We start from the raw sequence: 27981 nt of genomic DNA, 5'->3' as shown, positions 1-27981 counted from the left end.
CTAAAAATGGACAAAGTACATTTCAAATTCAATTTGTTCTCACCATATTTAAGTTCTCCTGGTCATATCCATATATCATAAACAAGATATCACGGCAAATCTTACCAATAATCTTCAGTGGACCCAGCTTGGAACCAACAAATCTTTTGAATGAGGTATTAGGTAGGAAGTCTTTGTTGCCAAGAAAAGCCTGTAAGACAAGTTTACTTTATTCATATTTAGAAGACCAAAATAAATGGTGCAATGAGCTCATTATATTTATAATGAAATGCACTGTCTCACATTAGTTCAAAATATTTAAATGAGAGAGCCTGGGTGGCTCAGTCGAATTAAATAAAACCTTTAAAAGAAATACATTTATTTATTTTTTCAAGATTTTATTTATTCATTTGACAGATAGAGATCACAAGTAGGCAGAGAGGCAGGCAGAGAGAGAGGAAGGGAAGCAGGCTCTCTGCTGAGCAGAGAGCCCAATGTGAGGCTCGATCCCAGGACCCTGGGACCTGAGCCGAAAGCAGAGACTTTAACCCACTGAGCCACCCAGGCACCCTAAAAGAAATACATTCAAATTAAGGACAAAACTTGGAAGCAGGAGATAGAGATAAGCTGACTACTGGATTTTCCTTCAAAATGAGATGTCCAAAGCTATTATAAATAAAATCTTATTCCTTTGTAAATACAAAAGAAAGAATCCAGTGTCGCTGAAACCAAAAAATTAAGTTCATGCAAACATAGTCAAGACCTTTTATTTTGAAAGGACAGAATCATTGTCATTTTGATTTATAAGCTATGTAAAGGAAAGGAATAACATACCTTTAACACTGACCTCCATTTGTATGCCAATTTAATTAAAGGGCTCTTTGAGTATTTGATAGAAAAAACTGGAGCTAAGGCAAAAAGTATTTTGATTCTTTCAGCTATCTGTGGTATTGTGGAAAATGTTATGAAAGCTGAAAGAAAACAAGATAGAAACTAACTATTCTTACACCATTTCTAGCATGTAAGAAATGATATCATGGCAAGTGAGAGTAAATTCAATATGGTATGACCACTTAATTGACTCGTTCATTTCTCAATTCCCTTATCAAACATTTCTCAATCACCCAGTATGAAACATACATATCGATCAAACATCAGACTGATGATTAATATTTAAAACTATGTCTAGACCATAAACAATGATAAATCAACAATAAAAGAGTCTTGTAACATGATAGTTGAGAAATCAGAAACAGTATTGAAGATTTCTATAACTGGCAATGCTGAAAATAGGCTAGTGAGCTTTTTGGATATTTGAATCTTACACTTTAGATGACAGATCCAATACATGTCAAATTGTTTTTATATTTACTTTTAATATATTTTAAAACATCCTTGCCTTATTGTGCAGAAGATACTAGTTTATATTTTATTGTTAGAGTCATTAATATGACAAATAGTTTTCCCTTTTATGACATCTTATCAAGCTACATTCTGGCACATCTTTTTTATTTTTATTTTTTTTTCCAGTTTTACTAATAACTTTATTTAAATAAGACACAGGAACTTCTATACCGAAAAAACACAAAACAAAAGCCACACATTTCCTTGTGTAAAGCCATATTGTATGGTAACTCCAATACTGTTCAGCGCAGTGGCTAGAATTAAACAGTACAACTATATACAAAATTTAAACAATTTCTGACAAATTTCTACAGCTGGATGTAGGATACATTTGAGCTCAACAATTTCTGGGAAGTTTACGTGGCAAAGCAGACGCTTTAACACATTTGGTTCAAAACTTTAATATATGCTAAGAACAAATATACAACACAATTAGTATTTAGTTTCTCATGAGAAAATAAAAGCACATGTCACTATAAATATCGTACATCAGATTTCATCACCAAAAAACCATTCAGTCCATCTTTCAGAAATTGATATTGATACACTATTGCATCATATTTGGACAAAAGCAGAGCGTAAGATCAACACATTATGGTAATGCTAAACCAGATATCAGAAGTTAATGGAGCTCATATTTATCTTACAGAACTAATAATTTTCTCCCTTTAACCATAATCTACAAAATATAGTATTTTCATCAAGGCCTGAGATTATTAGGGTTAAAGGTGTCTGCTGCTGAAGAGATTGTTTTAAAAGGTTCCCCTGTGAAAATGGCAAAAGTAAACTGAGTCCTTTTCCATGACAGTCTCCTACAATATAACACTGACTAATTTTAAAGGAGCCAGAATGCACCTTTAGGAGAGAATATTACTGCAAACTTTGGTAGAAAGAAGATAATTGGGATCATGACAAAATAATACACAGAATACATACACACGCAAACATATACATATATATATATATATATATATATATATATATATAATTTCTTTAAAAAAAATCAATGGTGTTGCTTTCTTCTCTATCACCTCTTCCTTCTTCAACCTCCTTAGAAAATAAAACAAAGAAACCCCAAGGAATGACTGAAGGGAACTGAAACGTTCCTGTGACTGTAAGCACCTTATTCCCCTAATTCTTAAGAAAACAGTGCCATATACTGTAGGTACAGATGAAACAACTCTATGCTTTACTGAACTAAAAGCAATGGAATAAAAATACAAAAACTTCCCTTTGCTTTTGGAGACTCTCTTTGTGCTGCAGAAAACAAAGTCTGAGAGTTGGGCTCTTCCACTGACCAACTGGGATTATCTAGGGCTCTCATCACACAACTTCGTTGAGAATTCGGGTCGAGTCTGCAAGTGCAAGGCGATTTACTTGGGTTTTTGCTTTACTTTGCACATCTGAAATACTAACAGAACCATCCATGATACTGTGAGGAGAGGCTTGAAGAGACAGCTGCAAACTACTGCTTTTCTAAGTCACCAAACAACCAGTTTTCTGGGCTGCACTGCTTCTGAGACCCACACATTCTCTCTCCACATGAATGCAACTCATGCACCTCAACTGCTGGAGGAAAATAAGAACCAAAAAGTGTGACATTTGTAAACCCTCAAGTTAAAGAACTTCCGAGAGAGAAACTGAACATTAATAATGCCTTTAGCTAAAACAGCACTTTGTGACTTTGCTGGCCAATATAAACAAAAAAATCTCACCCATCCCTTGTGAGAGTTCACTTTTTTTTGCAATTAAACCTAGACTTTCTTGTTAAATTCCAACATGCACAATTGGAATGTTTATGTACAGCCTGGTACTGGAGACACTTCATTTGCAACATTGTAACAGTCAGGAACTGAGCAACACCTGAATTTGTTTAAAAAAAAAAAAAAAGCCACATGTACACATGTTGAAACAGTGAATTCAACAGTTGTGTTTTACTTGTAACCGCAGGACAAAAGTGATGTCAGTTACCACAGATTTGCTGGTTCTCCTCATGTTCACCCATGTCCAGGATTATTGTTCTCCTAGGGTTGAATGCACTTCTTATTCGAAGAATGTGGAATGTAATGAGGAAAGGGAAATGCATAAAATAAGGAAAGGCAAAAGAGTGATGTTCCCTCTAGCTTTTTAGCTGTGAAATATTTAATATCCCAATATGATATACATTCCAAGTTACCTGAGTTTAGACTTCAACTGAAGTACCTGAAGCTAGGCCATAGGGTGGGCACTGTGCAACTGTTGTGGCCATTTACTTCTTTATTTTTTTGCATTGTATGCATTATAGAAGTTAGAAACAAACACCTGGATCAATTGTAAACATAATCCTGAAGTACAGTATTTTCCATAGGACAAAGCACAGCAAGACATTTTCTATTTAGACAGGCAACTTTTTGATATAGAGCTTATTTATACTGAAGAATTTGGAACAAAACACAGGACACAGTACTAATCTGTCAAACATACTATGAAATGCATAGTCTCCACTTAAAATGCTGAATGACACACACATTTTGCAAGCAGTCCTGCTTTCCACAAAAACTGCTGAATAGGAGTTCCGTCCCTGCCAAGATCAGTGTTAAGAGATACTTTCTGATGCTGATAAGTATTCTGTTGGTGGTGGTGGTGTTCTGAAAGTTTGTCACTCCATGCAGAAAAGCTGTCTGAGGTCTAGTTCCTAATCCGTGAAGGTAGGGTAGAGGCCAGCTCCCCCTCGGTTTTAGATGATCACATAGTTCTGAGCAGAGATGTGCTCCTCACCCTGCAGGTCCTGCAGGAGCTGCTGCTGCTGGGATGGCTGTTGGACCGAGGCCTCCATGGTGCCCACCGAGATGGTGTCATTGGAAAGAGACATAAAGGAAACCCGGGAGGAGAGCTGCTCCACGGTCAGAGTGGCCAAGGCTGAGCTCTGGCCTGAATTAGGAGAGTTCTTGAGCATCAGGTCGGAGGCAGGTAAGAGAGGGCCTAGAAGTTTTACAGGACAGAAAGCTGATCCGGTGGGGATGAAATTAACCTTGTTTTTGTCAGGACAGGAAAAGAGAGGGGCTGAGATAGGCTGACGAGACCTTTATCACGATCATAGAGTAAATCTTCTGTTGAGCAAGGGCTCCCATCCTGGGACTCGGGGGGGACAAAAGGGGGAGACACAGGGTGAATGGCTGCTACAGCTACTGCTGCGCTCCTACACAGAGGGGGTCTGAGTGTCGATGCTGCGAGTGCTGCTGCTCCGGTAGTGAGCAGGGAGTGGGGCTCTTCGACCGTCCGGGATCTCCAAGGGCTTCGACACTTCCTCCTTCCCATTATTTTCTTTAATGTATACCTTTTCTAATTCAGGACTTATCCCTTCTACATTGCAGGGCACACGTGAAACGGAAGATTTTGGCACTGCTATATTTGACAGCAGCATAGGGACTGATCTTGATCCAGCAGCCTGAGTGTGATTGATTGTTATATGGTTGCCATGAAGAGGTGACTGAGGATCTTTCTCCTTACTGTGCCGACTACTCTGTTTACTACGTTGTAGTTGCTGCCTCAGTTTGGCAATCTCTTTTAGTTGATCAGCACTCCCCCATGATGCAGAACGCTGATGTGACCTTTTTTCTGCTCCCTCTTCTGCCCAACAGCTAGGTGTCTGAGTAGCTTTATCTTTCATGCATGAAGGGTAATGAACATGAGGATCCCGTGGCCACTGTCCTGTGAGATAAGGTCCTGTTATCGTATCCAAAGAAGAGGTTCGCCTTATTGTACTAGAGGTTCGAACTTGCTGAGATTTTGGCCTGTCCACTCTGCACACGGGCGAGCCGGGGCTCCGTCTCTCAGGTGAGTTGCTCCTCCGGTGGTTCTCGGGGCACCGTCTAGGGCGGCCCTTGGCCCGCGGCGCCTGCTCGGTCGGGGCCGCGGCCGGCGGCAGCGTCGGGCTGGGTGGGCTGGGGCCGCGGGCCGCGCCGGCCCCGGGAGATTGCCCAGCGAGGCGGCGGCGGCGGCGGCGGCGGCGGGTGGGCGCGTGGGACTGTGCTGGCTGCCCCGCAGGAGCTGGTAGGGCACGGTGGCGCGGATGGGCTGCAGCAGCCGGCCGGCTCCCGCAGCCGGGGCGCAACCCACGCCGCCGCCGCCCGCGCCGTTCCCGCTGCCGGCGGAGGGGGCGGCGGGCGGGGAGCCCGCGGCGCTGCGCCGCATCCTCTGCGGCGGGGGATGAGGGGTCTGAGAGGAACTGGAGGAGGAGGCAGTGGACATGGTGGCTCCGAGGGCCCGGGACGACGCCGGCCGACACGGAGGCTCAGAGAGGGAGGCCACATCTTTTTTATTTTTATAGCTTTTCTGTTTTCTGAGTTCTAAGAAGGAACACAACCAGAGAATCATATAACATATTAGAAGTCAGTAAATTTTAGCACATAGCCACTTTTTCTTATTTAATAATTTTCCAAGATTCCTGGTTCCAGATAACTGTTACAGCTGGAAAATCCAGAGTACAACTCACACACATGATTAATAAATGTCAGAGAAAATATCTGTGGAAAATTGGATTAGACTGTTCTTCAACATACTCTTTTAAAGCAGGATGTGGCTTATTCCTATAAGAAAATGATCATTTTTCAGCCTAGAAAAGACTCAGTGAATACTGGTTGCTACTATCAAGTAGGCTTTGTAACTTTCCCAGTAGAAAGAGTGGGAGTAAGAAGGTTTACCATATCATGTAAGAGAATTATGTTGGGTTTTAGAGAATTATTTTCTGAAAGTGAAACTATTACACATTAGGTGGAAGCATTGTTGCTGTGAGCTGAAAGAAGTTCTTTTTTAGTCTTTTTAAACATATGAAGGCTTAGGCTCATCTTTGTGCATGTCTAAAGTTTAATCTGTCCTAAATGCGTAAGCATGAATGGCCTTCTCACATCCCCTCCTCATGAGGTCCTTTGCCACACTTCAATAACAATTATAAGTATGAAATTTCTATTTGTGGAACAAGGGGTAGTTATGATCTTATGATCTCACTTTGATCCCAAGATGGATATCCAACTTCTGAACGCTTGGGAACAAAGACAACCTGTTATTACAATGAATTCTTTGTGACTGGAGTAGACAAGGTAGAAGGAGGAAGGGGGTAAGTGTCCAGGGCCCGGCTGTGGGTCTTCTTCTCAGCGCTCTGTTTTGTGTCACTTGTAGCTCTGGGAGCTTGCCCACTTCCTTAGGAGGTGTGTCTGCAAACCCTACAAAAGACATTGCATACTACGAGCCACAATCCTTCTGGCCATACCAATAGTGGTACCCTGGGAATGGCCTATATAAAATATTTCCTCTTGTCCCCTGTGTTTCATGATGAAGTCGATGGAGGCTGGGAGGTCGTATTTTGCCATCTCGTCAAAACTACAAAAGGAAAAGTGAAGTTGAAATCCCCTTGCTTCTAGAATGTGATGCTAACCCTTGAAGATAATGAACAGGTAAGTGAAGGCAAACAATTTTCAACTCTCTTTGGGTATTATCAAGAAGTTATGGGGTGGGGCACCTGGGTGGCTCAGTGGGTTAAAGCCTCTGCCTTCGGCTCAGGTCATGGTCCCAGAGTCCTGGGATCAAGTCCCACATCGGGCTCTCTGCTCAGCAGGGAGCCTGCTTCCCCCTCTCTCTCTGCCTGCTTCTCTGCCTACTTGTGATCTTTGTCTGTCAAATAAATATATCAAATCTTAAAAAAAAGATGTTAAAAAAAATTTATGGGGCCCTTGGGTGGCTCAATTGGTTGAGCATCTGACTCTTGATTTCAGCTCAGGTCGTGGTCTCAGGGTGGTGAGGTCGAGCCCTGTGTCTGGCTCTGCACTCAATGTGGAGTCTGTTTGAGCTTCTCTCTCCTTCTCCTCTGCTCCTCCCCCCACTCATGCATGTGCATGCACTTTCTCTCCAGCTCTCTCTCAAATAAATAAATATTTCTTAAAAAAGAATTTATATGGTGTAATATATCTACTTAATAAAGACTTCCGTGAGAACACAAAGTCAGGGAATAAAGTAGCCCCAAGATAGTCTTATAAAGAGGCTGTTTATTTTGCATACAGGGGGATAAAGGAAATATATAGGTTAAGGAGCAAAACAATAGGAAGGGTGGGGTTAGCCAATAAAGGTTACTACTGACAAACGAGAAACACACTTAAGGTCAAGCAAGCATTCTTTCATTTTCAAGCAAAAATTGACATAAATTGTCATGGTCTGTTACAAGACCTGATTGAGAAAAGACACTTCTGTTCTACTTTATTTCATTCAAACATAAGACAAAATATTTGACACACTTATAAAATAAAATGAAACATTACTTGATGTTATTTGTACCTGAAAGCCCAGAATTCTTTGGAATTTGTCTTCAGGTACTTGTGTTTCCTGGACCAGGTGGTCCCCCTGCTGTTCCCCATCCACACATCATAACCATCTGCCAGAATGAAGCCCAGGCTATTGTTGGGCAGATTGGAGATCCAGCTGCTGGCAGATGTAAACAAACCATGTTGCAAGTAGACAACAAGCCTCTGAGCTAGAAAAAAAAATGCAGAGAATTTCTTCTTAAATGTTGTAGTATCTGTATAGATATCTTATCTGAAATTAAATCCTTTAACATGACAGTTTGTAGTTTTCAAAATATATTTTTAAATTTTATATTGTATAAATATGGTAAATTTTTCATGTTTAATCCCATTGTCATTGTTTAGGAAAGTTTACAAAGTTGCACACTTAGCAAAGTTTACAAAGAATTTTTTTTCAAATGACCAAGTATACCATTAGGTCATGTCTCACTTAAATATATAAACTTTAAAGATTAGAACATTCACATAGCTAATAGTCATGAGAGCACTCATATACATTTTATTTTATTTTATTTTTATTTTAGAGAGAGAGAGAGTGAGAAGGGGGAGGGGCAGAGGGGGAGGGAGAAAGAGAATCTCAAGTAGACTCCACATTGAGCGCAGAGCCCAACATAGACCTTGAGCTCACCACCCGGAGATTATGACCTGAGCCAAAAACAAGAGTCGGACATTTAACTGAGCCACTCACGCTTCCATCATATACATTTTAAATAACATATTACAGTAGATGTCAGCCAGACACTGGTCTTAGCCACCCCAGTGCTGTGCAGTGGGCTTATGAAAGAAGTAGCCATGATGAGAGAGATGTAGGTTAACTTGGGCCCCCCAGCATGGGTGCCTTACCACGGCTACTGCTAGGAAAGTATGTCTAACCTGCCTGCAACAGATATCTCACAGGGTACCATCCCCTCAAGGAGACCAAACCAGCCACTTGGAGACTAGTTGGGGGCATCAGACCTTTTCTCTTCTGGAAAGGTCAACAACCCACTATGACTGGCATTGATATATATTTTGGCTATGATTTGCCTTTCTTTCCACATAGGACCACAGCAGAGTTCCAAGAGTTCATGGAGTGTCTGATCTACAAATATGGAACCCCTCATGACATACCTCAAATAATGGGAATCATTGCAGGTCAAAGAAGGTGCATTCCTCAGTATTATGGCATTGGAAGGCCACTGGTCTGAGAGCATAACCACCATCAAGAGGCTGCCAGCCCAACCAAGCAATGAAATCAGCGCCCAGTAGAGATGCCAGCTGGGAGATGACATCCTGTAACTGTGGGTCCTGTCCTTAAGGACTCATTTAATACCTTAAACAAATGACTGAATATATTGCTCTAATCAGTAGAACACGGAGTCTAAGAAAAAAGGGGTAGGATGAAGAATGGTCTTACTCACTATCATCCAGTAACTCACTTGGGAGTTTGTACTTTTTGTCCTCACAATTTAAGGCTCTTATAGATCCAGAGGCCCTGGTCCCCAGACAGAAGACATGTCCACTAGTTCACACAGTAAACATCCTAATAATAAAGCCATGACTGCTGGGAGGCTATGACTTTGGACTCCTCATGATAGAAGACTAGAGGGCAGCAGTGGCAAAGAAAGGAAAAACTATATTAGCAGGAGTCATTGGCCTTGATCATCATGACGAGGTAGGGCTTCTGATACAGAATGAGGATGGAAAAACATACTTGTTCACGAGATTCAGTGGGACATCTTTTGCTACTCCGTTGCCTTGCTTTCCCTATAAAATGTACAAGTACTGCAACTGCGACCTGTTACAGACACAGTAACCCTTCAGGATAAGGGCCTGGCTTGCCACATCAAGGGACACAGCTGAGAGGGAGGGGAATCTACAGTGGGCAGTACAGGTGGGAATTAACAAGTGACAGCCATGGCATTAGGATCAGTGGCAATGGCAGATGTCACACTTTGTTCCACTCAGCTTCCTCTTATAAGTTTCCCCAGAAATTCTGACCTACCCATACCCTGGAAAACCTGCACCTGGATGAAATAAGCTTAATGTGAAAAACAAAAGGATCTGTGTCATGTAAGAGGTGCACTCTCTGTTATTTTGGTGCTCACCCAGACTTCCTTTCCAAAGTAGGTGGAGCTCCCAGATGTTGTGGGTGTTGCTTTCTAAGTGCTCACTATTGCCCCTCTATCCCCCAGGGTGAATGGCAGTTGCCTTACCTAGGAGATTACACCAATAAAAGTAGCCTTAGGCAATAACTAACTGCTGTGGCAATGCAAAAGGCTAACTCCTTAACTTCAAGGCAGGACAGCTTCCAAGATGCAGTTCCTGGATCCATAAGCTCCCCTGAGATCAGACTCCAGCGGGACTTAGCTGAGACACACCCTTTCTAGCTCCTTTCCTAACCCTCTTGGATTTCCACATGACCTTCTCCTGATGGTAGACCAGCAATAAATCACATGCTTCTGACTCCCTGTCTCTGGCACTGCTTCTAGACAACTCAAAAGCACTTACTGTATTTTGAAATTACCTTTCAATATTTTATTACAGTATTCACAAAATTAGGTCAGACCCTGAAAAATGATTACTATAATTATGTTAAATCTATGTTAACATTTTCTGTCTGGTAGTTCTGACCTTTATAAGAATCCAAAATTACATTGATTGAGGTTGTTTCAAATTAGTATCTTTCCTGAAATATATTTTACTGCTTAAAACTTGAGAGGGCATTTTATAATATGAGAAACATCCTTTTCAAGGAGAAATACCTAAAGAGAAAACTAAAAAAAAAAAAAAGTTGGCTTTTGTTTGAACAATTAGATGAATAAGCAAAAGTAATCTATTGCATATTCTTCTAGTAAGTGACAGATATAGGATTATAACCCTAGCGACAAATTCGAGTGCTTTATCTTTTTCACCACACTTGTGGATAGTGATGTACCTACTGTTGGGATAAAGAACCAGGACCAAACTCATCTCTTTGCTATTATTAGAGGAGACAGGAAGGACATGTTTACCAGTCATTTTCCAAACTTATGTTACCATGTTACCATTTCTAACCCTTCATGAAACAAAGAGATTGGAAAGAACCAACAGAAATTAGTAAAGGGACCCACAAAGCACATTTGGAACAGCTTAGTTTCCATCACACTCTAAAACCATCTTGTGAACAAGAAGCCAGGGGAGAATCGGGCTCTCATCTGGGGGCATGTAGAGACATGGGTGAGAAGTTAATTGTGCACTTCATCTTTAAGTCTTTTCCTTGTCTGACACTCACTGAGGGCCCAGACAGTCACCAAGTTGTTCTGAATTGAATATTACCTGAACTTTTACTGTTTGTCTTCCCATAAGGAATTCTATAAAGGCCAAGGATGTAACCATCTTCAGTTATAATATCATACACTTCATCTGGGTAGCCCCAATAAGAAATAATTTGGCTCTAGATAAAGAAAAAGGAAGGCTTTTAGGATACAATCTCTGGTCAGTTAATGGAACCTGATAATAACCTAAGCTGTTAATGTAATAATGGACCTTGTATAGTCAGTCTCTCAACCTCAGGACTATTTTTTTTTCACTAGTTCACTGATTCATTCAGTAATAGATATTTTAGTACATCTATAAACATCATTCTTATACATTACTTTTTGCCTAACTACTAATCACTCAAACTTTTACCTGCTCAGCCATATAAATTTTAAAATATATGTTTATCCACAAATGTTTGCATGTCTATGATTATATCTGGAATTTGCATGTATGTGTGTGTATACAAAAAAGAATTTATAAGTCTTTATAAGTCTTCCACAAAGGCATTTAAATGTCGGTATATATATTTTCACCCAGGGACAAAGTAAAGGTGAAGGGGAAACTGTGAGCTACAGAACGGTAAATGGGGACTATTCATTGACCCATATCAAAATATATGAATACAGGGATATTTTTTTGACTGCAGCTCTATTAAAATAAAAGCCCGCCCTCCCCAATTAAAGAGTAGCATCCACTGTGTTATTTCAGCAGCTTAGCATTTATTTCCTAGCAACTTACAATGTTCATGTTCACTTCAGGGTTCTGAGCTCTTCGATATAGAAAGGCACCTTGCATAGTCCCAAGAATTAAAATAAGAGAGGTCACTCTGAAAAGATAGGACATTTGGGATCTGCATATAAAAGGAGATGTTAATACTACTAAAATTGCAGCAAGTGATACCATTTGACTGTTTAAATAATTCTGTGAGTTAGGGAATATTACTGTTTTCAGGTCAGAAAACCAAAGCCTGGAAAAATTAAGTAACTTGTCTAAGGACACACAATGTATAGTTGGCAGTCAAGAGTTCAATTCATTCTGGCTTCATTCCCACATCAGTGCTTTTCCAGCTGTCTTCTTTTGCAGCACAAAACCCTCTTTGAGGTCTCCATTATAGAATTGTTTAGCCCAATTCCAAAAACTTTATCATATACTACAAGTTAATTGATACCTGAATTAATGATGTAATGATATTCTTACCAGACTAACACTTGTTTATTTCCTTTAAAGATTTTATTGATTTATTTGAGAAAGTGTGTGTGTGAGTGTGTTGGTGTGTATGTGTGAGAAACAGAGTCAGAGATAGAGCACAGAGAGAGAGGCAGACACCCCACAGAATAGGGAGCCAGATGCAGGACTCTGGGATCATGACCAGACCCAAAGGTAGACAATTAACTGATGGAGCCACCTAGGCGTCCCTAGACTAACACTCGTTCAAAGTATGTTTAACAGTTGTTGAGTTTTGGGGAGGGAAGGGGGATGGCGAGAATCTTAAAACAGTAAGAAAAATAACTTGTTATCTATAATGGAACCCTCATAAGACTATCAGCAAACTTTTTTAGCAGAGACTTTGCAAAATATAGATTGCAAAATATACATATATGCAAAAATATATATTTTATATATATATATATGTATTTAGGATTTTGTTTTATTTACTTGACAGACAGAGATCAGAAGTAGGCAGAGAGGCAGGCAGAGAGAGAGAGGGGGAAGAAGGCTACCCCCTGAGCAGAGGGCCTGATGTGGGGCTCGATCCCAGGACCCTGGGATCATGACCTGAGCCAAAGGCAGATGCTTTAACCCACTGAGCCACCCAGACCCCCTATTCAATATATATTGAATATATATTCAAAGTGCAGAAGGAAGGGAAGAAAGGAGGGAAGGAAAAAAAAAACCAAAAAACAACCTGCCAACCATGAACATTCAACAACCCAACAAAGCTGCCTTTCAAATTGGAAGGGCAGATAGTTTTTCAGACAGGTAAAAGCTGAAGGACTTTATCACCGGTACTAATTGGGCCTTACAGTACACATTAAAGGGACTTCCTCAAGCTGAAATGAAAATAAGTAACGGGAAATCATGTGAAACTATAAAACTGTTCAGGTAAATATATAGTTGAATTCAGAAAACTCTAGTGTTTCATGGTGGTGGTAAATCTTGAGATTTCTTACAAAGCTGGTAAAGAGCAACTGTGAAAGGGAAGGTAGGAAAGGCAAATCTGCTTGACCACAAAGGCTTTTCTAGACGTATTAGTGAAAAGTACTTTCAGCAGTTCAGAAGGTGGAAATTGACTTCCTTAAAATTCTGTCTACCATTTAGAAAATCTTCATTTACTTATACGTATCCTGTTTGAGGACCACTGTCCCAGGACCACTGTCCTATCCAGTACTTCAGTTTCTTTGGCAATATCCCCCATTGTGCCCATCCACATTCCGAAGGTGTCCCCGTTGGAGAGCTACTTCATGAGAAAATGTGTTCCATTTTTAGATGCACCTACTTAAAATTTTTCCTTTAAATTTCTTCTTTGAGAATATCTATATTCTCAATAAATAACATAGATATTTAATATATAATACAAATAATAAATATCTATATTATTCCATAAATATCTTTAAGCCAGAATCTAGTTTCTGATAATTTTCATAAACTGATTTTAGTATGCTGATGTATCCAATTATTTTTCTTTCTTAAGATCTTTTACATGTTTGAAAATGGTTTTCGTGTTTTTGTGACATTTTCTTGAGGCTAGCAACCTAGCAATCTTTATCCCTCTTAACCTATTCAAGCAAGATAATTTCAAGTCCACTTAGCATCCTGGACATTTTTCCTTGAATGGCCCCATTTATCAATGACCCTTTTGAAATCTGGGGCCCAGCACTGAACCTGGTATTCTAAATGTGTTCTGAGCAGTGTAAATAGTGTGGGACTGTCGCCTTCCTTGTTCTGCACACTCTAATCCATTTGTCGTAGCTTAGGTTTATATTTAGCTTTTTGTCTTAACAGCTCTATTATACTGTTAACTCAGAGTGAACTTAAGGCCAAGTATAATTTTTTTTTCTTAAGTAGGCTGCACACGGGGCTTGAACTCACAGCCCTGAGTTCAAGACCTGAGCTAAGATCAAGAAAACATTTAACCATCTGAGGCACCCAGGCACCTAAGCCCAGTAAAATTCTAAGCTCTCTTTCCTTGATTCTGTAAAATTGTTTTCTAGATACAAAGGTAAGACTTCAAATAACCTCCTCCAGTTTTTTTTGTTGTTGTTGTTAAATTTCAGTGACTTCTATTGAAATCTCTTAAATTCCTGATCTTAAAGTAACCCTATGAGGCTATTCACCTTGATTTTATGCCATCAAAAACTGATTTGCCATTAATGATTATCGAAGTTATCAATAACACGGTTAGTGAGAACAGACAGAGCTGTGCCTCACACAAGCAGGCAACCTTTGCTGACTGGCATGATATTTTTATAGTATTACAGTCATATTATACCATACAAAAATACTCTCTGAGAAAGTATTTTCAATACTGAAACTGACCCACTGAATTAACATTTGGCCTATCTTAGTTTAAGCATAATTCTTGAACGGCTTGCATACCTTCTAGGCAAAGAGTTACTGAGCTCTGTGTCTGAGAATTCTGACTTTGATTCTAGTTGCCAGAGATACCGTATTGACTATGACAATGTTTCTGTCCTCTTAAATTCTATTAAGTAAACAACAAATAAGTAGGCAAGAAAGCAAGATAACTTCTAAAAGTGATTAGGTAACATGAAGAAAATGAAACGGGTTGGGGGAATAGAGTCACAGGGTGGTTCTTTTAAGTCAAATAGTTAGAGAAGTCTTCCTTTAGGTGACTTCTAAGCGGGACTTAAATGAACAGAAAGAGCCAGCCTTGCAAAGATCAGGAATAGGAAAGACGAGAAAAGGTCAAGGGGGCTAGGAAGAGTAAATACAGAAGCCTGTCCTAGCTATTTTGCAATCCTACTTTCTTTAGTTGTCTAGTCATTCTCAAATATCCCAGAAAGATGCACTAGTACCCGTAGCCAACCGTGGACCTACAGCCCTACAGTTATAGCTCTGGGCTGATGGAACCCATTCTGGAGATTGGGGATGGGGGTAAGGTGGGTGGTTATACTAGTCCTTAAAGACTAATGAGAAATCACAAGCCATGATAGCCACCTCCATTCAGTGCTCATAACCATCTCCAATTCTACATACTTTTTAAAGAACATATTAGTGATCACACCAGAAAAGGAAAAGAGTGAAGAATTCATGCAAATGAACAATACTAGAAATACAAGTCAAAGAAAGTATGCTCTGTACTCAAGAACTACATAAACAAAGGCTTACCGCTTTCACAGATATGTGGAAAATCTATTGGGGAACATAAAATAATTCCATTTAGCTATAGCACAGGACATACAAAGATTACCAAGGTTAAGATATAAAGATAGGGTGGGGAAATATCACTGAACAGTTTTTATGCCAAGCAGTTGAACTTGGTTCTGTATGAAACTGAGTGCTACTGCAAGTTTTCTGAGAATGGTAGTGACTGACCCAGAAGCTCAGTGGAAAACATAGATTAGGAAAGGGGAGAAAGTCATTATAATAATAATAATGAAATAATATTCATTATAATAATAAAAAGTCATTATAATAATCCAGTTAAGAAGTAATGACTGCTTGGGGGCACCTCTGCAGCTCAGTCTGTTAAGCGCCCCACTCTTGATTTCAGCTCAGGACACAATCTCAGGGTCGTGAAACTGAGCCCGGAGTAAACAAAAACAAAAACAAAAACAAAAACAACAAAAAAAAAAAAAAGAAGAAGAAGAAGAAGAAAGAAAGAAAGAAAGAAAAAGAGAAAGAAAGAAAAAGAAAAAAAGTAAAGCTTGAGTTTTCTGGTGTAGAATTGCATGGGATTGAATATAAGAGACAGAGGAGAAAAGGTCCAAAGGACCGGAGGACCAATAGTTAATAAGAGTGACAAAAGAGAAACGACTGCAGATGACCATGAGGTTTTAGGCCTGATTGTACAAGAAACGAGGAAGCAGGAGCTGTTTGAGAACAGACTCAAAACAATCCAGGAGACCTGCCCTGGTCTCATCCTTGAAATACTACATAAATTTGGGCAAATTCACTTTAACTTAGTGTCTATATTTACATTATGTAAAATGCTGGTGGCAGAGCGCGGTTGAACTAGATTACCTCAAATCTCCTTTCCAGACAGTTCTGAGATCTTTAGCATATGGTTGTGAAATCTCTTTAAAGCAGGGATTAACTTCTTCTGCCTAGAATATCAGCTTTATTTTGTTTATAACAAATAAATTAATAGATTCATATGACTTTTATAAAGCCTTGAAATTAATAGAAAAATGTAGATACATCTGTTTCCTCTCGAATTTCTCTAATACTGCAGTCATACTTGTCTCTGTGTATGTTTGTAAAACTCTGGGATTTTACTAGTTTTGCAGCCAGTTTTTCAACATTATAGAATGACTAATTTTCTGTACATCCTTAAATATATAAAGCCATATTTTCTTAATAGGTTCATTGGTTATAGCCGTCAATGCTTCTTCTTTTTTTTTTTTTCTTTCAAGATTTTATTTATTTATTTGAGAGAGAGCATGCGAGGAGAGAGGTCGTGGAAGAAACAGACTCCCTGCTGAGCAGGGAGCCTGATGCAGGACTCCATTCCCGGACTCCGGGATCGTGACCTGCGTCGAAGGCAGTCGCTTAAACAACTGAGCCACCCAGGTGCCCCTAGACATCAATGTTTCTAATAACATTGAGGTAAACACATTTTTATGTAAATTTTAATGTATAACTATATATTATTCCCCCCAGATAATGTCTAGACCTGGTATGTTTCATTCAAAGAACAGAGTTTTAGGATTTTCGATAAATTATCAAACTCTACTCCGGTTTGCTATTTATATTTTGTCCTGTGCATTTTGCAACACACAAGTTGTAAATAACTATGTATTTAATGTTTTTCTGTTCAGCTCTATCTTTTATTCTTATGTCTTTTTACAGGCTGTAATTCTATATTTCATCTATATTTTCTTTTCTTTTATCAGATATATGTATTGTTGGTCCACCCTTCTTCATAAGGGGGCATAAAGTAAAACTTTTAATTTTTAATTTTTTTCATTATCTGGCTACCACTGTCAACTTTCGTAGCACTTCTCATAGCTATCCAGTTTCTCTAGTTTTGCAGGTAGTAATTTATCCACAATCTAGGGTAACTGAATTCTTTATTTTTTAACAGTTCACAGTTCTCATTGCTTTTTGTTGTTTCACTGAGAATGTCCAGGACAATATTGAAGAGAAACGAACCGGTCATGTGTCCTTGACTTGCTCATCTTTATATACCTCAGAGCACGTGAAATGTGTTCTAAAATATGTACCGAAGAGGCGAGTGAGCTCAAGTTTTCTGGTGAACGGTCACCAATCTGACACGCAGACGTTACGGTCCCCCTTTGACAGATGGAGAAACTGAGGCTCAGGGTTACAGGGCAGCCACAGAGCCGGAGCCAACCTGAAAAGGACAGCACCTGCACTCACGTGCTTCCGGAGGAGGTGAGCAGCGGCCTTCCGGGTCCCTCCCTCCGCCCTGCGGGACTGCGCGGTCACTCCCGCTGCGGCTCCGGCCTGGGGCGGCGCTGTCGCGCTCCATGCTGCATCCCTGCCCCCTCCGCGAGGCTCGGGAGCACCCGGGCGTGGCCCGCCCCGCGGCCCGTTCGCCTCCCGTCTGCCCCCTGGAGGCCGGCGGGCGGCACTGCGCGCGGGCGGGGCGGGGCGGGCCTGGAGCGGGGAATCCGACAGCCGCGTGCGGCCTCACCCCGAGACCCCGGGCCATGGCGCGGGTGCTCATCGTGGGCGCCGGGCTGACGGGAAGCCTGTGCGCAGCGCTGCTCAGGAAGGAGGCGCCCCCTCCAGTGCACCTCACGGTGTGGGAGGAGGCTGGGGACTCAGGTAGGTCGTGGGGTGGTCGAAACCGGGGAAAGGAAGTCGGCGCCTGCTGGTGGCCTACAGCGGGAGGTCTGTGGGACGATCCGGTCACCGCGGCCGCCACCTCCCGGCGGCAGCGTGCGCGGTACATGCCCGGTCACGTGACCGGAGCCTCCAGCTCCCCAGAGACGCCCGAGGGGGGCGGAGTAGGCGGTGACCCCCGCGCCGGGCGGGGAGCGAGGAAGTGGGAGGAGCCCCGCGGGGCGGGGAGGGAGGAGCGGGAGGAGCCCCGCGGGGCGGGGAGGGAGGAGCGGGAGGAGCCCTGCGTAGGAGGAGGGGGGCCACTGGGGGAGTAGGAAGATCCCCGCGCGGGGTCAGGAGCGTGAGGAAGGAGGACACCCGGGATGAGGAGTGGGGGTTTGGGGCGGGAGGCGGGAGGAGCCCCGCACGGGTGAGGGAGGAGGAAGGAGCCTAGGGTAGGAGGAGAGGGGGGATAGGGAGAGAGGGAGCCTCGGTCAGGGTCTAGGGTCCGGAAGAGCAGGAGGAGCCCAGGGCTGGGGAAGTGGGCGTGGCGGGAGGGAGGGGAGCCTTGGTAAGGGTCCAGGAAGAGCGGGAGGAGCCACGGTGGGAGGAGCACAGGTCCGGGGACCAAGAGCGGGAGGAGTCCCGCGCGGGGTCAGGGAGGAGGAGCGGGAGGTGTGCCACCCCGAGGGCAGCCCAGGAGTTCTGGCGGATTGCACAGCTTGGGCCTACCCCCTTGGCCAGTGCGCGGGTTTTTTTGTTTTTGTTGTTGTTTTGGTTTTCATCTCGGCCTGGCCGTGCTTTCCAGGCCATCTGCACATGTCGAGGATCCCAAAGTGCCCTTGGACCAGGACTACCAGGATCTAGTTGACAGACTCCCTTTTTTTTCTCACGAAACCCGTTTGCGGGAGTGAAAACATGCTCCCAGTGATTATTCTGACATGTCATGCGTTTTTTCGTTGGACGTTCTCCACGCACCCATTCCTGTTGTTTAAATGTGTGAATCCAGGGCCCAGGCACAGCGCTGAACACCGCTGTGTCCTCTTTAAAAATACTTCGCAGTGACCAAGTTGTCCTAAGGATGGTAGAGGACAAAGCCCAAAACTAAAACAGAAAAGCACAACAAAGTCCTCTTTTAATACAGCCCTAATCTCTTTGGCCCCCCCGGGGGTGCATAATTGAGGTGTTCATTGCAGAAGGGTCATTCTGATGCACTAAGATGTTTCTTGTGAATGAATCCAAGGGGGAAGAATGACGACAGCCAGGAGCCCTTATAATCCACAGAGTACGGTTGACTTGGGTGCTCAGTACATCACCTGCACGCCTCACTATGCCAAGCAACACCAAAGGTGAGTTAGTTGGCAGAAATCAATCTTCATGCCCATAGGATGTAAAAAGATAGAAATCATTAACAGAGCGACACCTTGCCCCGTGATATAGTGAAGATATTACAATAACGTCATTGATGGCATTAGCCTGAGTTAAGTGGGAAAGCCAGAGTCCCTTCCTCCCAAGGGTGGTCCTGGATACTGGAAGAGAGGCTACATCCAGGGTTCAATTTAAATATGAGTTACTGTGCTGTGTTGGCAAAGAGGACAGCTAGTCCTGGGGGAACTGCATACCTTTCTATGTTCACTGTCTGTAATTTTGAGATATACAAGAAAATAGGCCTTCAGCTAATGTCAGCAAGATTTATAGATTCGCAAAACGTTTCTGTTCTTCACCTGGATGATGGTTTACTGATTTTTTAAGGAAACTCTGTGCCCCACGTGGGACTTGAACTCACCACCTCAAGACCAAGAGTCCCCTGCTCTATTGACTGAGCCATCCAGGTGCCCCTTGAATTGTTTTCTTAACGTAAAACATGCACTGAGTCAATCTTATGAAGATTTCTAGTTATTATGTAGAGTGATACTCTCTAAGAATTCTTGGAAGAGAATACAGTATTTTTAAGCTAACTGATAGTGGTATTTAATTATATCATATATATTGATTTATTTCAGTTTTTATGATGACCTGTTAGCTCTTGGCATTTTGAAGCCTCTGACCTCTCCTATTGAAGGGATGGTGATGAAAGAAGGAGACTGTAACTTTGTGGCACCTCAAGGAGTTTCTTCAATTATTAAGCACTACTTGAAAGAATCAGGTGGGGATAGGAGTTTCTCTGCTTTCTTTTACTATTGGCATTTAAAGATAAAAGTTGTAAACATAATTAAATATTAATACTATAAAGAAAGTTATAAAATAGATGTTCTTCTCTTTACCAATAGCTGATTTTCTTTTATCCCTAATAATAGTTTTCAGTGTATGCATCTAGAAAAAACTTTATGCATCTGTGTATTGATTTACATGGCTGCCTCTATTTATTTATTCATGTGTGTTTATATTTATTCTTTTTAAGTATACCAATGGGATTATTTTTCATAAACCAACACCTTGTTTGGTCTATTTGTAATAAATCAGCCCCCCCCCCCCCCATTATCTATCTGTCTACCTCCTGTTGGTTCTGTTTCTCTGGAAAATCCTAATACATCATCATAAACTAAATCATATCTTAGGTCTATTTTCATAACAACAAATTCAGTATGCTTCATTTTTCTCAATGCCTGTTCAGTGTTATATGATTTCTTTATGAATAAATAAATTCATTGCTTATGTCAGGATTAGCTTTCTGGAAAATATTTAGGTTGTTGGTGGGGTGAGGGGTTGTTTTGGTTTTTGCTAATACCGATATTGCTGCATTGTTTAAGTGTAACACACTTCTTTAGGCCTATCTGTAGGACCAGTTTCTAACAGGACAGTTGCTGTATCAAATGGTATTGTGAATTTTTAATTAAACTAGGTGGTTCCATCTGTTCCTCTTAAAGAATATCTCGTCAGCAGTGAATGAGGAGGTGCCTGGGTGGCTCAGTCAGCATCCGACTCTTGGTTTTGTCTCAGGTCACAATCTCAGGGTGGTGGGATGGAGCCCCACTCTGAGCTCAGTGGGGAATCTGCTTGAGATTCTCTCCCTGTCCCTCTGCCCCTCCCACTCATGTTCTCTCTCTAAAACAAGTAAATAAATCTTTAAAAAAAATTTTAAAAAGCAGTGAATGAAAATTTCTCTCTCTGTGCGTCTTGATATTATGGAGATTTTTAATTTTTGCTAGTGGGGCAGGTTAAAGCTGATGTCTTTTTGTGTTCTGATTTGTATTTCCATAGTTATGACTGAGTTTATGCATCTTCGTGTTTTTAGCGAGCTCTTTCCACCTTCTTTCTGTGAATTTCTTATTTATCTTTGTCCATTTTCTTATGGATTTTTTATGGAGTACCTATTGTCCATTTCTTATAACCTTTGTCCATTTTCTATTAGGATTTTCATTTATTCTTTATGTATTTTATGCATGTTATGAAATGATCTTTTTTTAAAAAGTTGATAAGTGATCTTGGATGATAAACAATTTGGGTTTTTTTAATTTTTTAAAGATTTTATTTTTGTGGGGGAGAGCAAGCGCATGTGCATGAGGCAGCAGGCAGAAGGAGAAACAGATTCCTCGGGTGAGCAGGGCGCCCGACCCAGAACTTGATCCCAGGGCCCCGGGGAACATGACCTGAGCAGATGCTTCACTGACTGAGCCCCCCAGGCACCCAACAATTTGTTTTTTTAATTTTTTTTTTTTTAAGATTTTATTTATTTATTTATTTGACAGAGAGCACAAGCAGGCAGAGAGAGAGAGAGAGAGAGGAAGCAGGCTCCCCGCTGAGCCGAGAGCCCAATGTGGGCCATGACCCACCCAGGCGCCCCAATTTGTTTTTTTTTAACAGAAGTAAGTTTCTTGATGAATCATAAGTAAGTAAGGTGCCCAATTCAAGATCACTGATGAAAGGTGCTGAGACGTTTTCTTCTATAAACTGCTTCTAGAATAATTATTATTATTTTTTTTTCTAGAATAATTATTGTTTTGATTTTCTTCATCAAATTTTACTTGTTGGGAACCCCAAGAATCCCTGATAGCAGGCAAGGGAGGGGTCGGTTAGATTCAATATCATACAACATGGGGACATAGTAGATGTCATTCTGGTTAGACAGCTTCTTATAATATATAATATATAATGTAAAATATATAATATATAATTATATAGTATTATATTATATTAATTATATATTTAATATATTTTATAGATATAATTATATATAAATATCTAATATATTTTATATATGATTGGTTATTAACATATAACTATATATAATATATAATATATTTATATGTATTATATACACAAATATATATAATAGGATATTATTATATATAATAGGATATATTTGTATATATATGATTTATTATAAAGAATTGGCTCGTGATTAGGGAGATTGGCAGGTGTCAAGATCTGCAGGATGAACTGGCAAATCCCACTACAAGGGGTAGAAAAACTCCCAATAACCCCTTCTCCCAGTCTGAAGGCTCTCCGTCAGGAAGATTCTTTCATTTTGGGGAGGGTCAGTCTTGTTTCACACGTGCCAATGACTGGATGAGAGCCATGGGCATTAAGTAGGGAGGGTAATCTGCCTTACTCATTCTACCAATTTAAACGTTAATCTCATCCAAAATCATTGTCAAAGACAGAGCCAGAATAATATTTGACCAAATATCTTGGGGGGGACTCCATGACGCAGTCAAGCTAGTGCATAAAATTAACCCTTACAGAATGTGATAGCATTGGATTTTTGTAGAATGTCACCGTCAGCTTCATCTCTTGCCATCATATAACTTTTTAAAAAATCTCATTTCCATCATGATTTGACCCAATTTGGATGTTCCTATTTACTGAAATCCTCAAGTACTTACCAGCTGTATTATATGTCCTATCCATCCGTCCACGCACGTACACATCCCTTCAGTAAACACTTACTGAGTACTTCCTATATGCCAGATGCTGTGTTAGGTGCTAAGGATACAAAAACCAAAGTCCTTGCCCTCTTACATCTGTTGTTCTTCCTTGAATACACAGTACCTACATCCTTCTCTTGGTAGGTGTTTGGGAGAATATATATTTTATCTTCCAATTTTGCTTTGGAAGCTCTTGGGAAAAAAGGTCATATTTAATTATCTGTGGCTCACCTAGAGTTTAACCTATCCTGTACATGGCTTAGGTCTCAGAACGTACCCTTGTACCAGGATCCAAGGTGCCGCCGGTGCTGCCGGCCTGGGGTCCACAATTAAGAGAACCACAGACATACACCTTGCAGAATACTTTGGGACCCTTGGGATGCATATCCAGGGCATCCGGCTGGGTATGGAGAATTTCTAGGTCCGTGGACTTCAATTCCCTGAAGCACACATGCCTGCTTACCACTGCCCGTAACCGTGCACCGCTCTTTCCCACGGCACCCTAAATAAATAGAACCGAGTGAAGGGGAACGGTTCAGGCCGGCCTGGAGCTGGCGGGTGGGAGTTGAAGGGGCCTCGGGGCAAGCAGGCAGGTTGGAGGCTGTTTACTAGCCCTTGCTCCAGTGTATGAACAGAACGAAGCTAATTGCCTCAAAGAGACGGACCCCTGGGCCTAGTTAGCACCTTGTTCCTTCTAATATATTTGCATTTGATTTAAAAACTGAATGTTCACAGTGTTGCCGTGGGATTCCAGGGACAGTGAAAGCATCTGAGGTCTAGAGACGTGACATCGAGGAAATGAGTGGTTTTGGATGGATAAGACATGCCTGACACAGGCAGATATTCTGAATCAATGTCAGAACGACTGTGGAGGGACCTTCTAGGGGAGGAGGATGGAGTCGCCTCAGGAAGGAAGCTGCAGGGCCAGGCGGACATAAGCCGGATGTTGCGTGGCTGGGATGCTGGGGTGTCCCCTGGAAATGATGAACGAGATCTTCCAACGTGCTTTTGTGTCTTGTTCTTTCTTCATTTCTTGCTTTTCTGTTCCTGAGACTGCATACAAGTAGATTTGTAAAAACAAATCCAAGTTTTCTGGTAATTGAGATGTGAGTAAGTGCTTGGTCTCACGGAGACTTAGCGATCCAGGGATATTTTCTTATCTTTTGGTTTATGGTTCCTGATTCATTCTCTTCAACTGGTACTTAGGAAATTGCAGTATGTGGCGAGTACTCTACTGTGTATGAGATACGGTCTTCACAGACACAGACACAGAGCAGACATGGTTCCTTCCCTGGGGGCTCACAGGTTAATAGGGAAGAAAATATTAGTCAAATAACTACTCAGGTAATTATCAAAATACCTTGGTGATAAAGAAGAAAAATGCGATGAGAGGACATTCTCAACCATATTTCTCTTCATTCTAAATTTTTTTAAAGATTTTATTTATTTGACAGAAATCACAAGTAGGCAGAGAGGCAGGCAGAGAGAGGGGGAGGAAGGCTCCCCGCCGAGCAGAGAGCCCGATGTGGTGCTCGATCCCAGGACCCTGGGATCATGACCTGAGCCAAAGGAAGAGGCTTTAACCCACTGAGCCACCCAGGTGCCCCCTCATTCCAATTCTTAATAAAGGTAAATTGATCCACTAACGAGAGCTTGGATCTCGTTCACAGACACCTTTTTAAGGTTTAAGAGGGAAAGAGAGGAATTCCGACTTAATGGGGAAGTGAGCCCCGAGAAGGGCACCTTCACTGTTCAGTTCCCCTGAATGGATCCAGTCTGTAACTCCTCTCTCTCTGCCTGTTCATACTGGAAACCCTGAGGATGTGAACATGACCTTGCTTTTGGACAGGTGCTGATGTCTGCTTCAGACACCGTGTGACTCAGGTCAACCTGCGGAATGACAAGTGGGAAGTCTCCAAGGAAACAGGTCCCCCCGAGCAGTTTGATATCGTTGTCCTCACGATGCCGGTTCCACGGATTCTGCAGCTCCAAGGCGACATCGCAAACTGTGAGTCCCGGCCTGGCTGTCCACCTCACGGAGTGGGGTTCCTCTCACAAGGCGTGAGCTTAGTGTAACTCTCTCAGCAAACGGCACATTGTGGATTCTATTGATTTGCGTGTTTTAGAAACCGATGCTATGGCCTTGTCTGTGATGTTAGTCAAGGTTAAACTTAAACCCACAGAATTTTTTTTTTTAAAGATTTTATTTATTTACTTGAGAGAGAGACAGTGAGAGAGAGCATGAACGAGGAGAAGGTCAGAGAGAGAAGCAGACTCCCCATGGAGCTGGGAGCCCAATGCGGGACTCGATCCCTGGACTCCAGGATCATGACCTGAGCCGAAGGCAGTCGTCCAACCAACTGAGCCACCCAGGCGTCCCCAGAATTTTTTTTTAACCAGTTAAAACTTGAACATTTTTCTTACCACCCTTGCTTTTAAGAGGTAAATGTTTTTGATGAACCTGCAGTTGTTTGGCCTAAAGGAAGACCAGTCTCTTTGTGTCTATCCTGGAGATAAGAAGGTTTTTATGATACAAGAATTGATCGCATTGGGCACCTGGGTGGCTCAGCTGGTTAAGCATCTGCCTTTGGCTCCGGTCATGATCCCAGGGGCCTGGGATCAAGCCCCTCATTGGGCTTCCTGCCCAGCGGGAAGTCTGCTTCTCCCTCTGCCTGCTGCTCCCCCTGCTCGAGCGCGCTCGAGCGCGTGCTCTCTCTCTCTCAAATAAATACATGAAATCTTAAAATAGAATAAGAAAAAGAAAATGTTTACAAATGATTGACTTGGTATACTTGACGGAGGGTAAGTTTCTTTGGGTTTTATCAGCTCAAATCAGAATTGGACCCCATGCAAATAAGGCTGTGTTTAGTTCATTGTAAAGAAGCCACCCTAGCTATAAAGGGCTAAAACAGAACACCCCACCATAATCCTTTCCACCTGTGGGTTTAAAACAAAGGGATTGGTTATTTGAGAAGGAGGGAGGGAGAGGGAGTGCGAGGGGAGGGGCAGAGGGAGAGGATCTCAAGCTGACTCCCCACTAAAGGGGGAGCCAGAGCAGGGCTCCCTCTCCTGACCCTAAGATCCTGACCTGAGCTGAAATCAAGAGTCCAGTGCTCAAAAGACTGAGCCACCCAGGTGCCCCTAAAACGCAGGGATCAAAAACATGTGGTTTTCCTTTAAATTCTAAATCTCAACGCGGAGCTCAGTATGAGGACTGTTCAGGTCTTCTCTCTGTTTTCCCCCGAGAGCCTTAAATAGTGCTTGTGTGATTGTTACCCGGTTGGGTCCTAGTTCCCCTGTGGAAGACATCCATCTACGAAGCCACGTGCTGCCACCTCGTGGACTCTTTGTGTAGTGCATGTCCCCTCAGAATTTTTAAACCAGAGGGGACTCGGAAGAAGAGTGCAAAACAGAAAACACGGAAAACCGCGACTGTAATTCACGAAACCCCACAGTGTCACAGGGAAATCACCTTAGACCCACAATAACTGAGTAACATGCTCAGAAGTGCTAGTGACAGGCCTCGCCTTCCTACCAACTGTGAGCAGCCCTGAGCCTTTACTTTCTTTGCATTTCCTTCTCACACTGTCCCCCTTTTAAATCATGTCTGCCCTTTTGGATCAATGCAAATACCATCACTCCCGTGAGACACTTCCCTGTTGATTACACATGGTCTGGGTTTTCCCGTATGCACTGCTCTCTCCTTACTTTGCTTTTTACAGAAGACATGGAGCTACTATTTTTTTTTTTGGTCAATTACTTGTTACATTTATTACATTATTTCAGGTGGGAGAACAGGGAATCCTTATGGCTCACGTAGACAACCTCTTAGAATTTGTGGTTTGCCTTTTGGTACTATAACTGTGCTGCTCTCTATGTATTAATATCACAGGGTTATCTTTCGTGATCTTAAGACATTATTATTATGATTATTTCCATTCTTGGTGCTGAAGGAATAAGCATCTGTTTTATTCCTCCACTTGATTATAAGCTCCTTGTGGTCAGATGACCTTGGAGTCCACTGGTTCTGGCTTGGTTCCCCATTTGGGTGCTGGGATAAAAGGGTGAACCTTGAGGGTTTCAGGACCGGAAGGGACCTCGGGGCTCATTGCTTCTGCCACCCTGACTTTAGAGATGGGGAGTTTCAGATGTGATCTGCCTTCTACAAGATCACACGATTTAGTGGGAACCATGCAGGAGAAAGTGTGGCTGAGGAAAAGGAGGCACCTCTTGAATATCATTATGGTCTTGATTTTGTGTTTCCTACACATTTATTTACTTATTTATTTAAAAGGATTTATTTATTTTAGAGAGGGGGGCAGAGGGAGAAGGAGAGAGAGAATCCGCAACAGACTCCCCGCTGAGCAGGGAGCCCAACATGGGGCTCTGTTCCAGGACCCCGAGATCGTGACGTGGGCCGAAAGCAGGAGTCGGACGGTTAACCAATTAATCCACCCAGGCGCCCCCATGTTTCTGACACATTTAATACAACTCTTCATTGAGCTGTCATAAGGCATTGGGTCTGAATCCACATACCAGACTTCCTGCTGGAGTTCTCACCTCCTCCTGCTAGGAACGTAGCAGAGGCAGTGGAGAGATTGTGGGGTGTACAGTGTAGAATAAAGCAGGTGGGAGGTGGTGAGTGACTGTGACATGAAAAGCCTGGAAGGTTCCTCTCCCTGTGCCATGCTGCCTCCCACATGCCTAGATGGAAGGGACACGTGCATTAAAGTCTCCTGATGTATTTGTGTCCTCATTGGTTTGGTACGCTCTCTCACATCCTTAACACCAGGAGGGTAATTTGTTTTCTTGAGACAGGAAGGAATGAACACACGAACCAGGTCAGGTACCGGCATGTCAGGGAGCGCCCCACTCCCCCCTGTAACTCACTCTGGCTCCCACCACATGACTGCACTGTGTTCATCTGAGCAGAATCATGGTCAGATAGCCCCGGGGGGAAAACATGCGAGTCCTCCCCGCCTTGACCCCACAAAACACTGCTAGTTTTAGACCAGAGGCCTCAAGCTGCCGAACATTACTTCAAGAGGCAAATGAATGAAAGCAAAAGGTTCACATGCAGCCCATCGGAAGGGTCACTAGGAGGAAGCTGAGGGGGAGGCAGGGACAGCCGTAGAGTGAGTCTC

The 27981-nt window shown here is 42.2% G+C and overlaps 2 protein-coding genes and 1 pseudogene across 8 annotated transcripts in view; 1 reads left to right on the top strand and 2 right to left on the bottom strand.

Moving 5' to 3' along the window:
- Nucleotides 1-1313: 1313 nt before the first annotated feature.
- Nucleotides 1314-6737, bottom strand: LOC131828976 (glucocorticoid-induced transcript 1 protein-like; annotated as a pseudogene).
- RNLS (renalase, FAD dependent amine oxidase) overlaps nt 5060-27981 on the top strand; it is a 255996-nt gene continuing 233074 nt past the window's right edge. For 2 of the 6 annotated variants that reach the window (XM_059170284.1, XM_059170283.1), the window contains exons 1-2: nt 17583-17972; nt 24687-24845. In XM_059170284.1, the coding sequence (XP_059026267.1) occupies nt 17672-17972; nt 24687-24845 (460 nt within the window). In that variant the 5' untranslated portion in view covers nt 17583-17671. The other 4 variants (XM_059170286.1, XM_059170285.1, XM_059170281.1 and 1 more) reach the window with 4 other exon arrangements.
- On the bottom strand, nt 7360-17635 carry LOC131828982 (lipase member J-like). 2 transcript variants are annotated; one of them, XM_059170295.1, is made up of 4 exons: nt 17562-17635; nt 11736-11847; nt 11013-11130; nt 7360-7885 (listed from the first exon to the last, which is right to left on the bottom strand). In XM_059170295.1, the coding sequence occupies exons 2-4, from the start codon at nt 11838-11840 to the stop codon at nt 7680-7682; spliced, it is 429 nt and encodes a 142-aa protein (XP_059026278.1). In that variant the 5' UTR covers nt 11841-11847; nt 17562-17635; the 3' UTR covers nt 7360-7679. The 2 variants fall into 2 exon arrangements, with proteins under 2 accessions (XP_059026278.1, XP_059026277.1); XM_059170294.1 differs by lacking the exon at nt 17562-17635 and having other exon boundaries at nt 11736-12472.

This window comes from Mustela lutreola, chromosome 4, assembly GCF_030435805.1.
Source record: "Mustela lutreola isolate mMusLut2 chromosome 4, mMusLut2.pri, whole genome shotgun sequence".
Lineage (NCBI taxonomy): Eukaryota > Metazoa > Chordata > Mammalia > Carnivora > Mustelidae > Mustela > Mustela lutreola.
This window is presented reverse-complemented; position numbering and strand designations above follow the sequence as displayed.

Excerpts from the sequence above, each read along its gene's own strand:
- LOC131828982 (XM_059170294.1), bottom strand. The coding sequence starts at position 11,900 with ATGGTATCACTTGCTGCAATTTTAGTAGTATTAACATCTCCTTTTATA. Across the intron at positions 11,131-11,735 it reads CTGAAGTGAACATGAACATT|AGCCAAATTATTTCTTATTG; the intron begins GTAAGTTGCTAG and ends TTCTTTATCTAG. Across the intron at positions 7,886-11,012 it reads GACAAACAGTAAAAGTTCAG|CTCAGAGGCTTGTTGTCTAC; the intron begins GTAATATTCAAT and ends TTTTTTTTCTAG.